Consider the following 16565-nt stretch of genomic DNA (forward strand, 5'->3'; position numbering starts at 1 on the left):
GAAGGGCCTTGACCACGGCAGAACCGGGATTATCTTACAAAAGTAATTAGTTAATATTTGAGGATAAGTTATAACATTACAATGTCTTATATGTATTAATGGATCTATAATGTATACATCATAAGCTGAAAGCCTAGTTTCCTGACGGTTCTAGACCACAAGGAGCTTGCAGGATCCAAATGATCCCTAGCAAGCTCGACACCATCTTGTCGATGCATGTGACCCACATGCTTGATGTACATAGTTACCCTGGTTTGAATTTCCCCTTCACTACTTCCCCCTCCACTGGGTACCAGTTCCGACACTGTCCAATCAGTGTTGCACACATACATGTCTGGCCATTCTACAATGGGTGACTTCACGCTAATGTCCTTGAATGTCCGAGGACTTAATACTCCTGAAAAATGCACAGTCCTGGCTCACAAAATTGATAGACAAAAGGTGGATATAATTTTCCTGCAGGAAACCCATTTTAGGGGATACAGACTCCCAAGTTGAGATCTAAAATGATTGGGCAATCCTACTTTAGAAACTACCATGGGAGCAAGTCTAGGAAAGTTGCTATCTTGCTGTCATCCCATATGGCCTTTACGTCCACTGGAAGTAAACTAGACCCCCAGGGGAGGTATATATTTATCAAAGGGAGGCTGAACAACACACTCATAACTTAAGTCAATATATATGCACCCAATACCCGACAGGTCTCCTTCATCAACTCGTGCCTAAGGAAACTAGAGTGGTGGTAATGGGGGGCGACTGGAATAGTATGATGGACCACTCAACTGACAGTTCAGTGACTGGCAGAGACACACAACTGCACCAATAAATGCTACTTTAGAGGGCTCTCCACGCTAACCAATTAGTGGACTGCTGAAGGATCACACACCCCCAGGTTAGGGATTTCACCTACTATTCACAGGTAGTACACATCTGGGACATGAACACCTACAAGAGCTTAGAGATGCCTTGATTGGTCCTATCACATGGTCTGACCATGCCTCAATATTCTTCACGCTATCCATTACAGGGACAAGCAAGAACAGCACCAGCTGGTGCTTAAACAAATTCCTGTTAGATGACTCGAGAGTAACAGAAGACTTAAATAAATCTCTCCCCTGGTACATTATGGAAAACAAAAATAAGGAGTTTGCGGACTCATGGGTATAAGAGACTCACAAGGGCATAACCCAACGGATCCTGATCAAATGGGGGGCTCGCATAAAAAAGGAGCAGGCAGCTCAGATCCAATCACTTACAAATGCTATTCACACAGTAGAATTGATTCACAAATCTAATCCCTCACCGGAAGCCCATAAATGCCTAACGGCGCTTAGAGTGGAACTGCGCAGCCTCCTCATAGCAAAAGCACACAGAGCAGTCCACCTGACTAGAGGAACATACTACGCACACGCAAATAAAAGCAGGAAATTACTGGCCAAAGCACTAAAAGACAAACATCAAAAGACATGTCACACAAATTAAAATGGCAATTGGGACTCAACATGACATGACAGAGGACATAGCTAGAGCTTTCTGTGACTATTATGGCGACTTATATAACTTGGGTCCCTCGAATTACCCCCCACCCGAGATAAAAGACTACATTACAGTTAATTTAACAAGAACACTAGCCTCAGAACAAATCTCTCTCTTTGAAATGCCTATCACGGAGGAGGAACTGCAGACAGCGATAACAACCTACCGAAAGGCAGGCCCTGACGGACTGACAGCCAAAATTAGATTATGGGATAAACCTCCCTATTCACTCTTTGGCAGAGTCAATATTCTTAATATGATGATCCTGCCAAGGATCCTTTATTTGTTTCAAGCTCTACCAGTAGTGCTGGATAGCCTATTCTTCCATACCCTGAAGAGGTATTTTCTTTCTTTTGTACGGGGACATAAAAAATCATGGTTGGCATTCGATATCCTTATACGCAATAGGAAGGGTGGGGGCTTGAGCCTACCCCAAATGTACAAATATTATATCGCAGTCCTCTTCACCAGGATAAGGGAGTGGACAGATGAGATTCACAAAAAAGCATGACTCTACCTGATGGGAAATCCATCTCTCACCACCCCCCCCCCCTTTTTCTAACATCCCTTATATAATGTTTTGTTTGATCCTGAAATATTGGAGGTACACAATGCAGCTAGGACATGCAGCTATGCACACTACAGTAGTGACCACAATGGGGTTGGGCAGGATAAGTAGACGCATTATACTTATATGGGATAGGATACCCTGAGACACTCCCTCCATATGGGGCCCTCACAGGCACAGACGGGTATCTCCCGAACTTAGAAACCCAGTGTCAATGTAAAGGGCTGGGTATATATATATATATATATACATATATATATACACATATCTCCTTACTTCTTGTACTGAAAACTATATTGTAATACATGATATTGTGCTTATATGCTGTGTATGTACATTGTATATACTTCGCCCCTATAGAAAAAAAAATTATAATAATATCAGGAAGTATTACTTTACTGAGAGGGTAGTGGATGCATGGAATAGCCTTCCCGCTGAAGTGGTAGAGGTTAAAACAGTAAAGAAGTTTAAGCATGCGTGGGATAGGCATAATGCTATCCTAGATTTAAGATAAGGCCAGGAACTAATTAAAGTATTTAGAAAATTGGGCAAACTGGATGGACAAATTGGTTCTTATCTGCCGTCACATTCTATGTTTCTATGTTTAAACAACAAATACATTCTGATGTGTATTGTATTATAGCAAATGTTGGCAGAAGTCTTAAATGGTATAAATGTTTTAACAATACTATAAAAGTGGCAATTTAGGCACGGTAACCACTACAGCAAACCAGAAGTTACCTGGATACCAAGGGTGCCTCCAACTAGGCCTCCTCTTCAGATAACTCTAAGGTGAAAGTCCCCTCCTGAAACAGTTTACATAAATTTTGTATCTATATTGTTAGAATTCATTGGCTGAGAGAATAACTTGATATCACTAATGTGGAAGAGGAAACCAGACTGGAGGCACCTTCGGAAAAATTGGTTACTAGGGGACAGTCCCAAGGGACTCTGCACGATAACCACTGCAGTATACTGTAGCAGTTATAATGCCTAGATTGTCCCTGCAACATAGAAAGAAGCACATTGTTATATTATGTTTATTGATGACAGAAGAGGACAGAGTTTATATCAATGATTGATAGGGTACCACGATAGAGGCTCAGTTTCAGGACAGAGGTTAATACAACAGAGAACTACAGTTATATGTTATAAGTTTTTAGTGTGTTGAACAGAAATCCTACCTAAATACCATAAACATACATTATTATAAACATTAAAGGTGTCCGAGTCTAAACTACTTCTGTTAATTCTGAATGATATATAATTATCATGCATACCTAGAAAATATTAGTAAGCCCAAATGTTAATCATTGGATTAATCTATGATTTTCCCAGCTGTTTTGATTCAGTAATAATTCTTACAACATTCTTGAATGAATGGTTTAGAAAGGGAAGAGGAATGCCTTTTTTTGTTGTAAACTCACAGATCTCAACTGTTCTTCTATTGTTTTCCATTGCTGCTTGCTGGATTTTTTTATTTGGTTGGAATGCTGTTGCCATCCTGACAAAAAAATGGCTAATTCTGCCTTTTCTTTAATCAAGTTATCCATTGTGGATTCAACTGTTTGCACGTGACTTTCTTTCAGGACTGTATTTTTGCTCATCTATGATAAAAACAAACATACAAACAGTTCTAAGTCACATGATTTAATAATACATCACACCAATCTTGAACGGACCTCCAGTTATTGTATTAACTGTATTATTTTTCCCCCACTAGGAGTGTTCCTCAAACATCAACACACAAAATGGTGAATGAGAGATCAAACATTGTATACTGCTATGACATCTATTTGTTCTGCAAGGATATTTGAATCAAAGTGCTCAGTTTTTTTGAATATGGTTGAGCTCAAAACCTACCCATAAGTTTGCAAGTTAGTTTGGGCAAGGCCCTCTCCACCTACAGTTCCTGTATTTCGTACGTGTTTTGTTAGCATTAAATATTTGTGCTCTTTCGTATTGTATAGTGCTGCAGAATATGTTGGCACTATATAATTAATTGTAATTGTATCCTTTTTCGTGATGTGCACAACCTAGAATAAGTATAATTTACAGTTAAATTATTTAGTTTTTAAAGCTAAAATAATAAAAAAGGGTTACAATGTGGGGGCGGGGCTTGACTGCCATGCTGAGAGGACGTGGCGGGCTCGAGCTCCCAACAGATCCTGCATTTTAGGAGATTTAAGGGTCCTTAATATCCTATCAAACTACGTTATGCAACTGGCACAGACATCTGGCACATCTTTGGCAACATCAGCATTGGTGCCAGGTCCAACTAATACTACAGTGGCACAGCTGCATCCTCCAACTGGTCGATCGCAGAGCCTCGGCCCAGAGACTCCCTCCCAGATGGGGACTTCGGCAAGTTCGGCGAACCATGCACAGTTCAATCGCCAAGGGGAATATTGCTCCCAGGGACCTCAGGGAACTCCACCAGCTGGAAGCATAGCGGCATGTGGCCATTGGTGCTGGAGATCTGTGACATGCCAGGACATCCAGGGAGGCTCAAAGCATCCATTACACCTGCTTGGACTCTTCCTTTAAGCTAGGGGCATAGGCTGAATGGGCTGCAGTTAGGGGGTTATTTTAGCAGTACGTTAATGCATTGCCTTGAAGTTTGTTGCCTCTCTTTCTCAGCTCGTTTTATGTGTCTACCTACCATAACATGCACCCTCGACCACTCTAATTATTAACGACAGCTTCAGACCAGTCAGTAAGCTGTTGGTGCTACTTCTCTTGTAAGTTTAACTAGCATGTAATTAGTGCACATAATCATCTCCTACTCACCATGTCAAATGTTTTTGCTCTAGTTATCAATATTGCCTTGTACTCAGGCATGATAGCTTAGCATGTTTAATACAAAAATATAAAAATTGTGCTATATCATCAAAATATCACGCACTGTACCATCACTCAATGTATAGGAATTCCTGCAACTTGTTTTTCTATGTTGATTGTTATTCTTGTACTTGCTGTTATGGCATTTCAGGTTTCATTGTACACTCAAGCACAGCAAAAAATAAAGAATTATAATTTAAAAAAAGGGTTATAAGATAGATGACACTTCTTACAAAGACTTGACATTAAGCAAATGCAGAAGTTCAGAACTAGAAATGTATATATAATTCAAATATAATTAAGATAAACTTCCTCACCATCTTTATGATGTTTAAACAGTTTTGTCCCATATCTCGGACTGAAAAAAACTCATTGACCACACGTTGCAGCTGGGCATCTGCAGAATCCTCAATGGACATCGGTCTTTCTTCAGGATTAGATGTGTACATTTTCTTAAGGCTCTGGATATGAGAGTTTAACTTGAAAATATACAGAAAGTGAGTTATTACTTTGATTAGTCCATACGCTTTATATTTAATAAATTATACATTTTTCAAATATGTGCAGATATATTCATCTATAAATGACATGTATAATTTACAAACCAAATTGTGTTCACAAATCGCTAATTGATATTGGTGGGGTAGTTGGAAAATATTAAGTGGCAGATATAAGCCTAGATTTAATGAGTTTTCCAAATTATTAATATCATTACTGGTAATTAAAGAGTGACAACTTATTTCACAGTGCATTACAATATTATTAAGGGGGAGTTTAACAACAAGAGAGACAAACAACAGATTGATGAGGACTCTGCTCAAAAGAGCTTCTATAGTGTTAGAAAAACGTTCACAATTATTTTTCTACAGAAGTCACCAGTAGCCTCTACAGGAATTTTTGTAGATAGTTAATTTGGAAAGTTTATTTTGCAGTATTGAATCATTTGGAAAGTTTATTAAATTGAGGCCATACTTTCCACTTTGTAGGTTTGTTACAGTTTTTCAGGTACGTGCTGCATACACAGAAGTATTGTCATTTCCTCAAACATAGATCAGGAAAATATGGGTTCTGCATAGAAATCCTGAAGTCATCTAGTGTTAGATGATAAATGGTCCTTCACCTACATCAGGGTTCTCCAAACTCTGGCCCTTCAGATGTTGATGAACAACAACTCCAATTATTCTCTTGCCATCTATGTCATTCAAAGAACAATTTGAGTTGTAGTTTAGCAATATCTAGAGGGCCAAAGTTTGATGGACCCTTGTCTACATGGTAGTTCATGATACAGACCAATTATTTATTATTTGCATTGTACCTCTTTTGATGATATCAGAAAGGTAGTATATACATTTAGAACTTCCAGTTTCTCCTCTATAGTTTGATCAAGAATATTCAGTTTTTCATCCAAAAAGTGAGCATTGGTGATAAATGCATGTGCTTCGGTTGGGGCATTTTGTGTCACTTCTTTCAAAAGTTGGGCAGCGGCCTCCATGTTTTGAGATGCTTCCTATGTGAAATATAGACTAAAACAGTAATTACTGAAATTAAGAACTGTTGATTAGAAATATGGATCATGTCTCGTAATGTTAGTGATTTGGGAATTATTTCAAGATTAGGATATGAATATGTATAGGTAATTACCTTGGTTAGATTAGAAAGCTCTACCAGTTTATTGAGCACCTCTTCACATTCGTTGATGGTACAGCCTGGATCACTGTATCTTTCCAGTTCTGAATTTATTTTCTGAATCAACATTGACACCTGTTATGCAAAATATTATGAAAATAACATGTAATGTGCAAGCTTACATGATTGACTGCTATTTAGTAGGACTATGATGTAAGTTAAAGAAATCATAATTTTGAAAAGGAGAGCCTTTTAAAACCATCCAGAATTTGACATTGAAAGGGACCTCCATTACAACCATTTTCTGTAATTTAAGCAAGAACATTCATTTCATTAGTTAGAGATTTTCTACTTGTTCCAACTAAGTTTTTCCACTACAGAACCTTCTAATGAGCACTAGAGGTCTATGTTTATTGAAGAAGTCAAACTATCTTGGAATAGCTTGTTTGTCAAAAGTATTTTCCGGACGCCATACTCTTGGGTCTTCACACATACTTTTCCTTGGCTTTAAGCTTGCCACACTGATATTGACACCATTATTTTACTTTTCATATAGACCATAGCTGTCAAAATAAAGGTCATCGACGAATATATGATACCTTTCTTCCTTCTGGAACTGTCTTCACAACTATACACAACTAAACATTGATCTTGTGACTTGACCTAACAGCCTTGTCCTTCGAGAAAATAACAGGTTTATGACTAATAACGGGATCACAATGAGAAAAGGTAATACAACCTTTTTAATGCCAGGGATAAAAAACTGACTGCTCTTGATGTTCTCTGTAGCAGCTCTTACACTACATCCAATATGTTTTCTGCACAAGAAAGATGTATTTTTGAAAAGTCTTAAAGAGGAAATTGTGACATGCCAGTGTTAGCTATAGAAGCAAATAGCTAACTAGATGTTAAAGGCTGTACCATTTTATTTTTATGTTGTATACAATTCTGTTCTAGCATATAATGCATATTAAAGTAAATCCCCATGATGACATGTTTGCATTGGAAGCTGCATCAGGGTATTTTGCAATTAATCACTAGGAGTAATTTTTGATATTTTCTGGTTATGAGCTGGGGAGGGGAATAGGATAGAGGAAAGGACACAACATTTTGAGCTTAATGGAAAGCAGTTTGGAAAAGATAAGTTCTACATTTCTTCTTGAAGAGACTTGCGATTGTGGTGGGAGAGAGTACCATATCTGGATGGGAGGGGAAGCGGGGGACAGAATTTCTATTCTCAAGGGTGGTGTAGGGAGATCTTGGTTGATAGAGAAGGGATGATTTCATGGAGTAGTCACTCATGTTGTTTTATGACTGTTTCATACAATGCTATGTTTTGTACTACTTAGAGTTTCCTACACACACTAAGCAAATGGAGGTGTATGAATGGGCCAGTTATTCAAGGTCTGGTGTGTCTACCAGTAGGCATTGTCCTCTGAGGGTTCTTAGTGTCCAGCACTAACCACTGCTTACACCTATTCATCTAAGTTTAAACAGCTGTCAAAAAGTAGTTGGACCACATTTCAGAGAGTTGGGTTAATCTAATGCTGCACTTTCTTCAGTCTTAACTAAGTTAAATTTGAGTCTGTTATCATTCATACAAGTGGCTATATCTGCAAGGCAGTTAGAGATTCTCTCCGTCACTAAGACGAATCCGCTAAGAATGAGACATAGACCTGTGTGTAATACCGATGACACTCTATTGTATACCTCTGTATACATATATACATGTATACATCTAACAGTGCTTTAATGAATATGTTAAACAAAATAAGTGATAGTATTGAACTTTGTGGAACCCCTTAGGAGAAGACCCTTGGCCCAAGTGAAACTGACTCATCACTATATGTTGCGTGCAGCCATCTATACTGGGTTAGAGTAATTTCAAAGAACTTTTCTTCACTCTTGTCGGGTGTTCCAATTATATTAATATGTAGGGCTGGATTCGTTAAAAGGGACTGTATGAGTGCTTGTTTTAAAGTGGGAACCTATATTACATTGATTAAAAGTGGATAATTGAGGTCATAATGGAGAAAACTGGCCTTAACGTCTCTTTGAGAAGCCTGGTGGTGCAATGCACACACTATCGAATTTATTCGGCATGTTGCTTCCACACTGTCATTCTCTGAAGTTCTGCCTCTGCATAACACTTAGAACAACAGGCAGATGCGTATTAGGGACTTTAACTTGTGGCTTGGTGAATGGTGTCGGAAGCAAGGATTTGGCTTCATTTCTCCTGGTAGCTCTGTTTGGAATATAAATAAACTGTACAAAAAAGATAGTTTGCATCTTTCTCAAAGAGAACAAATGTTCTCAGAGAGCAGTTCAGAGGTTTTGCTTGGATATATTTAAACTAAGAGGGGGCAAAAGGGTGATAAAACATCAATCCAATTGCCCCCCAAAACAAGGACAGTAGGTGCCTGTAGCAAGTGTGTCTGTAGCAAGCTTAGAGTCATGTCTACAAATGCTTGCAGTTTAGGGAATAAGATCCATGAGCTTGTGGCAATAATGGCAACTTATAATGTAGATTTAGTCGCTAAATCCCCCTGTAATTGAGAAGAGGGACTGTCTCCTCTTACGGTATCTCTGGCTGCCGCTGGGGAGAGAGATCGGTTGTCTCCTCTCCCTGTAAGGTAAGCTGCCGCTGGGGAGTCGGACTGAATGTCTCGACTCCCGGTAACGCTGCCTGGTTCTGGGTAGTGGGACCGACCGTCTCCAACCCCAGTATTGCTTACTTCTGCTGGGATGAGGGACCAACGCTGCCTGGTGCTGAACTGCTTCTCTTAGGTTCTGGTATTCCTGCTCCAGTTCCCATTCTAGAGCGACTAGACGGGTGATATCTGGTCCCAGGCCTGCAGTACTGGGGAGCTCCAATGCATCCGTACAGTATTCCTGAATGTCACAATACCTAGACTCCCCCATGCTGCCAAAAAATCACTGTCTTCCTCCATGGCATCCCATAATAGACCAGGGCCATCATAATCATAACCCTCTGGACCATCACGCTCATCCATCCAGGGGCACCTCTGCACCGAATACCATTGTAGTGCCGGGTATGCCTCGTCCAGCCATAGTTCCTTCTTGATCTGATCAGCCACTAGAATTCTATAATCCACTCTTCCCGGGGCAGGGACTCCAGTAAAGGCAGCCTCAGCAGTGTTTGCTTCTGCCTACGCCATTCTGAACTGGGAAGACTCTCTCCCCCTTGAGCTTGAGACTGCTCCAGGGCCTCATGCCAGAGATCTTGCCTTACCCCATCTCTCAAAGCCAGCTCCTCCTTGGTTGAAATAGGGTCGTACTCCTGGACCAGTGCGCCTTGTAGTCTCCTCTGGAACTCCTCTTCATATGGGTACGCTGCCGGGGGCTAGCTCGCTCCATCTTGCTGAGTTCCTCCGCAACCAGGGGCGCTGCACGAATGCTAGCATTGCCCTTAATTATAAATCCATACGATACCGGTGTCTCTAGGATGCTTCTATACTCCAAGGAAGCCATCCCACGGCTGCCACCAATGTGACGGACTGCCTGGCACTCCGACCGGGTACTTCCATCAATTGCTGCTTCCTGGTATTTGCAAGCACCATAGTCTTTTGGTAAGAGGCTGGCCAGCAGGCCCCTCCAAGAACACACGTGACGAGGCTCAGTTCATCACACAAAGGTTTAAAAATTATATCAGGAAGTATTACTTTACTGAGAGGGTAGTGGATGCATGGAATAGTCTTCCAGCTGATATGGTAGAGGTTAACACAGTGAAGTAGTTTAAGCATGCGTGGGATAGGCGTAAGGCTATCCTAACTATAAGATAAGGCCAGGGACTAATGAAAGTATTTAGAAAATTGGGTAGACTAGATGGGCCTAATGGTTCTTATCTGACGTCACATTCTATTTTTCTATTCTTGCTAGGGTCTGTTTAATATAGACTTAATTAACTTAACATAATTAAGTTCTGGGATGTCTTGAGTCTGGAGAGAGGTGTGGGGATGGCCAATGGGGTGAGTGTGACCTTGATGTCTATGGTATGCTAAAGCACAAATGCACATGTACCAAACTTTCTAAACATATACCTGAATGTTCAATGTTTGATCACATGGAGCATCATGGGATTTTCCACACCTAGAAGTGTGCAGAGAACTGTGATTTATACTAAACTCTTATACTCTTAACTGGAGTGAGGGTTTGTATAACTGTCACTTTCAAATGACTGTTCCTCTTTATTAAATTCATTAATATTTTTAAATAATGAGTTTTTGTCTCCACTACTAATGTCCCACTTTATTTTTTATACTATTACGGAAGGGGTTTGAATTTGTGACTTTTAGAAAAATGTATATAACATTCTCTTAATCTGCTTACCTGTTTGTGAGCACCAAACCTTAGGAACAAGTTTACCTAAATATTGTACAGTAGAGTTTATCCACTAAGCCAAGGGTATTTCAAATATTAGGCCAAATTAGATGTTGTCATTCCATTGCTAGTTTATTAAATGGCCCCATCAGGAGTTGTCAAGAAATTATCAATAATTAAAATAAAAATTAGACCAAAACATTAGAGCCATAGTCACAGACAAGAGTAAAATGATATTGTTAATTTTGTGCTTATATAAGTCTTTTAATCAGAGACACATATAAAATGCATACATTAGACATAACAGATACCATTACAACTGGAGATTGCACTAATTTTTCTGACACGATCCATGAATTACTAATTTTTTCCCAGCATCTCTGACTTAAATATCAATATGATCCGCCTGCTGACAGACATTATGGCCCCAATTTAATAATTTTTGGATAAGCATTTAAAATTATTCAAATTTTAAAATATTATAATTTTCAACAATGTGCAATATATATAAAAACATATTTTAACATATTAAAATATTTTTCAATGTATAAAAAATTGTAAAACTGTATTAAAAAATATGAACTTATTTTAAAAGCGTATGCAAAAATATTAAATCGGGGCCTATATTTCTATATATTTTTATAATTGTCTTTGACATATTCCCTGTATATTCTTACTTAGCATCAAAGTACTGTGAGCTAGACAACAAGACAACAGTTATAGATCGCACCTTTCTCAGATGTTCCTCAAGAGATGTTAATAGAGAATGTTTCTTTACATTGTATTCTGTAGATGTGTGGCTGTGGCCGGTTAGCTGATCTACTCTTTTCTGAAGATATCCAATCATTTCCTGAATTCCAGTCATCCCAGAGCTAAATATGAAGCAGACAGCTGTTAGCACCTCTCCAAGATGAAGTTCTTGCCAGGGTAATAAAAAGGCACATGGAAACTATGTTTCTACTGTAATAAAACTTTGACATATTCACTGACGTTAGAGCTTATGCTGAATACAGGGGTTATGTTTTATTTGATTTTCTGAGAATATTAGTAAACAGATATTACATATGACAATTTAGTATAATTATAATGTACTTTCTTTCTTATCACTTACTATCCAACTTATTCTTGAAAAAACAGTAAACCTAATACCTAATACATAAGTTAAACTTATGTGAAAAGTACATTTATGACTTTTGCATATGGGTGATTTACAGAGCACTAGAGGTGCGACATCCACATGAAAAATCTATTAAATTGTGCGCGATTTAGTAAATTGTTTTCTGCTTAACATCTCTGGAGCTCCGTACTAACTTGTTGCTGGATTTTTTTTTTTACTATTTCTTTTTACCAGTGCAACCTTTTATGACTCAAATCTGATTTTGAGACACTGTCTTGTGAACTCCAGTTTGTCTGCAACCATACAGTTTTTGTGTATAGATTATGCCCTTGTAGTCTCACTGCTCAATTCTCTGCCATGTAGGAGCTAAATCACTTTTGTTTCTGTTTATGCAGTCCTAGCTACACCTTCGTGGCTGTGACTCACACAGCCTGCATGAAAAAAATATTTAATTTTCAATCAGATGTTAACGTTCTTTAGAAGTTTTTTTTAACTCCTGCTCTGTAAATTTAACTTTTATCACACACAGGGGGCTTTTTCATGGTCTAGAAGGTCTTGAAGGCGAGTAACAATGCAAGAGATAAGAAATTCTAAATTAAACAGAATATTGTAACGAAAATATACCCCAACACGCAGGATTCAACTAAACAGAAGACAACACAGAGGGGAGATACGTCTACCGGACCTTAGAGTGGCCGGACTCGACGTATATAGGAGAAGTACAGAGTCAGGAGCGATCCGAGGTCAAGGGCACAAAGAGACAGCGTAAACTAGGACTAGCCGGGGTCTGGTACACAGTAAACAGCAAGCCGGCAAACAGAACAGATAAGGATAAAGAGATAACGTAGTCAGAAAACAAAGCCACGGTCAAGTACGAAGGAAAACAACTGAATACAACAAGCGCTAAAGGGAACTGAAACAGACACCACGATAGGGCACGGAACTAAGGGAAAAAGGTGAGTATATATATCTAACATCTATTTTGATTGTTCCCTGTCGCATCCACGCCCCCAAAAGGTAAGTGTATGGGGAGTGTGGCATGACAGGGACCAATGGGAGGCCTTTGCCAATTTAGGCTCCCACTGTCCCTTTAAGAGCGCGCCCGAGACCCGCGACGCGCTCTTAGAGTCAGGCAGGACTCTAGTCACGCGGTCACTGCCCGCCTTCCTGTTGCAGCCGTCGGATGAGCCGCGCGCGGCTCGTGCAGCAGCAGGGCCGCGCGCGGCTTGAACAGAGGACCCCGGCCGGCCCCTGGAAAGGGTAAGTACCGCTACAAATATACAATAAAGGAAGTGTAAACATTAGATCTCGCTTTACAGGAAGTGTTTAGGAAGGTTGTGTAAGTCACGTGCAGGGAGGTGTGACTAGGGCTGCATAAACAAAGTGATTAAACTCTTAAATGGCAGCAAATTGAGCAGTGAGACTGCAGGGGCATGATCAATACACCAAAATAAATGACTTTATTAAGCTAAAGTTGTTTTGAGGCCTATAGGGTCCCTTTAACCCCTTAAGGACACATGACATATATGACATGTCATAATTCCCTTTTATTCCAGAAGTTTGGTCCTTAAGGGGTTAAGAAAGAAATAAAAATATTATTTTTAGTTGTAGCTTGACATGTTGGGGTACTGGATCCAACAAAAACATTAATAGTGCCACAGAATATTTACTGTGAACAGGGTTCATCAGGATGTCTTAGGAATATGTTACTCATTAATTAGTTATATTCATGGTTTCTAAACAGAGTTATAAACCAAAAGAATACTAACCTGTATGCCGAGTATCCCAATTAGTGTGTGCACAGACTTCAGTTAAATGTGCAAATATTTTTGTTAAAGTGTAGCAATTAACAAAGAGTACCCGATTTGAAGTCATTGGGTGAACTGAGACACTACTATTTTACATGGTGCTTTTACATCGGCAGATGTCAGAACGTTTCCCTGTGTGAATCTTTTCCAGGCTATATCATTCAGAATATGCCAAGCAAAGCAAATTTCCAGATACTGATATGTGATATGTATATTACAAGTTTCAAAAATAATACACATCTCAAATTCCATACATATGTGTTGCATGGTGTAAACAAAGTGAATGTGCTAACGAGTCAATTATATAATAGGCATACACACAAGATTAATCAGGTATCCATGTGCTAATGAGTCAATTATATAACAAGCATACACACAAATCAGGTATCAATGTCTGTTTTAAGGATTTATCATTCTTAAGCAGAGCTCTACTGGGAGACTAACAGGGGGACTTGTTCTGGGTGAAAACAATTTACTTTGGCCAAATCAATTCAGCTCCCAAAACAACATTTATTAAGGTGGCCTAAAATTCAGTTTGGACGAGTTTCAACTCTGTTATTATTTCAGAAATAATGATTTGGACGAACCAAAAGGAAGCAAAAATGACCCAATCACTGAAGTGAAAAATACATAATAAAAATATTATATCTTGCAAAAAACTAATAGGTAAATATTTACACCATTTGGTTTACAGATCAAATGAGTAACCAGTAAAGGGAAAAAAGCTTTTGATCAGTCAATAAAATCAACATTTGGTGGCTGTCCCCTAACCACCATCATCTTTTTTCCCCCATCAATCATCTCTTCCTTTGGTGCCAAGGGCGGAACTCCAAATCCGAAATCAAACAAAACTGTCCATCTATTGTCCTTTCGTGGAATGTACATATGAAGCTTCCGATTTACAGAATTTAGCCTGCCTGCGGACCACCCTAAATTCTCACAAATCGCAATTTGTTTAAAACTGAATGCACCATCCTACAAATGGGAAAATGTGAACCATTATTGTCTCCCCTTACATGATTCAAGTCAGACTGCTGGATGTGTTAATATAATGGAGATGAGATCTAATGATTTAATTTGCTGCGTTTGCTTCATGCCACACACCTGTTAAGGTAAAATTATATTGAACCATATCTAATCTAATATCTTTAATAAGTTAATACTTATTAAATGGTCAATTGCAGTAAATTAAAGTTATTTTCTACACTGAACAAAAATATAAACGCAACACTTTTGTTTTTGCCCCCATTTTTAATGAGCTGAACTAAGATCTGAGACTTTTTCTATGTACACAAAAGGCCTATTTCCCTCAAATATTGTTCACAAATCTGTCTAAATCTGTGTTAGTGAGCACTTCTCCTTTGCCGAGATAATCCATCCACCTCACAGGTGTGGCATATCATGATGCTGATTAGACAGCATGATTACTGCACATGTGTGCCTAAGGCTGGTCACAATTTAAAGGCCACTCTAAAATGTGCAGTTTTACTGTATTGGGGGGGGATCAGGGAGGGTCTGAAAAGCAGTCAGTATCTGGTGTGATCTAATTTGCCTCACACAGTGCAACACATCTCCTTTCCATAGAGTTGATCAGGTTGTTGATTGTGGCCTGTGAAATGTTGGTCCACTCCTCTTCAATGGCTGTGCGAAGTTGTTGGATAGTGTAAGGATATTGTTCTTCCTCTCCGCTGGATCCCCCAAGAGTAAAATCAGGAACAAGAAAACACCAAGTAGATATTCCACCTCCTCCCCAGCAACTGGACGACACACAGTTCTGGGAGTACAACTGGTTTTATTCCTGCCACACACGGCTTTTATACATTGCCCCTAGCATGAGGTTTCTTAGTCACAATTACAGGGCTTTTCTTCCCAAGATCCTCTGTGCCTGAGATATAATTGCGTGAGAAAAAACTATGACTCAATTATCTCTCAGGTTCAGAAAAATCTACAATATTTAAAAAGATCCCAAAATACAATGTAATAGCTTCAGAACCCCACAAAAGTCATATCACTGAATAGCTTTGATCTGAGTGCACAATTTGCCAAAATATCACTTAGATCCCTTTGGTGGTTAGGGAATGCCATTCGAATGAAGTTTTGACTGGTCGGCCACGAGGTAATGCCCCAAAACAGTTCCAGAGAAAACAAGGTAACGACCGGTCATCTTTCAGGGGTTCTCACATGAACATTGTTGAATCTATCCCCTGACTGTTAGTATACGAATGCTCCCCCTGTTCGGTAGTTTATGCCAGCCGAACGCCATTCTCCTAACTGTTCTGGATGTTGCTTGGGCAGCGGTACCAGTTTCCCGGCGTCGCATATCCGAAATTGGTTCCATGCCATCGATGGCCATGTACCGCTGCCCTCGTCCGGGAGACAAAATGGTTGCCAACTGTTTGAACATGTGCGTTTGGTTAAATGAACGGCGGCCACACAGGGAAAGCACTTGAACTAATAACCAATTTGTGTGATTAACAGCCAGGGGTGGTCAGTGATTATGAAGGTGCGATCAAGGGACACATGGCAAAGGGGTTTGGTATTGAACGGGGCATACGGACAGCCGAACAAAAAGGGGAAGAAAAGTATATTGGAGTTCTTTCCATTCCACCCACCATCTTCCTTTTAAATAAATACCTGATGAAGCACTGGCTTTCTCTGACTTAATGAAACAATTAAAATCAGTATATACCACATTACGTTTAGTGATCACCGTCACCAGATATGGTAC

The 16565-nt window shown here is 39.4% G+C and overlaps 1 protein-coding gene across 4 annotated transcripts in view; it reads right to left on the reverse strand.

Annotated features, from left to right (window-relative positions):
- CCDC141 (coiled-coil domain containing 141) overlaps positions 1–16565 on the reverse strand; it is a 136826-nt gene that overhangs the window by 34715 nt on the left and 85546 nt on the right. For all 4 annotated transcript variants that reach the window (XM_063429789.1, XM_063429786.1, XM_063429785.1 and 1 more), the window contains exons 9-13: positions 11643–11784; positions 6587–6706; positions 6261–6452; positions 5263–5424; positions 3532–3711 (exon numbers count right to left, since the gene is read on the reverse strand). In XM_063429789.1, coding sequence (XP_063285859.1) covers positions 3532–3711; positions 5263–5424; positions 6261–6452; positions 6587–6706; positions 11643–11784 — 796 coding nt within the window. The remainder of the gene's footprint in view (positions 1–3531; positions 3712–5262; positions 5425–6260; positions 6453–6586; positions 6707–11642; positions 11785–16565) is intronic.

This window comes from Pelobates fuscus, chromosome 8 (assembly GCF_036172605.1).
Source record: "Pelobates fuscus isolate aPelFus1 chromosome 8, aPelFus1.pri, whole genome shotgun sequence".
Classification (NCBI taxonomy): Eukaryota; Metazoa; Chordata; class Amphibia; order Anura; family Pelobatidae; genus Pelobates; species Pelobates fuscus.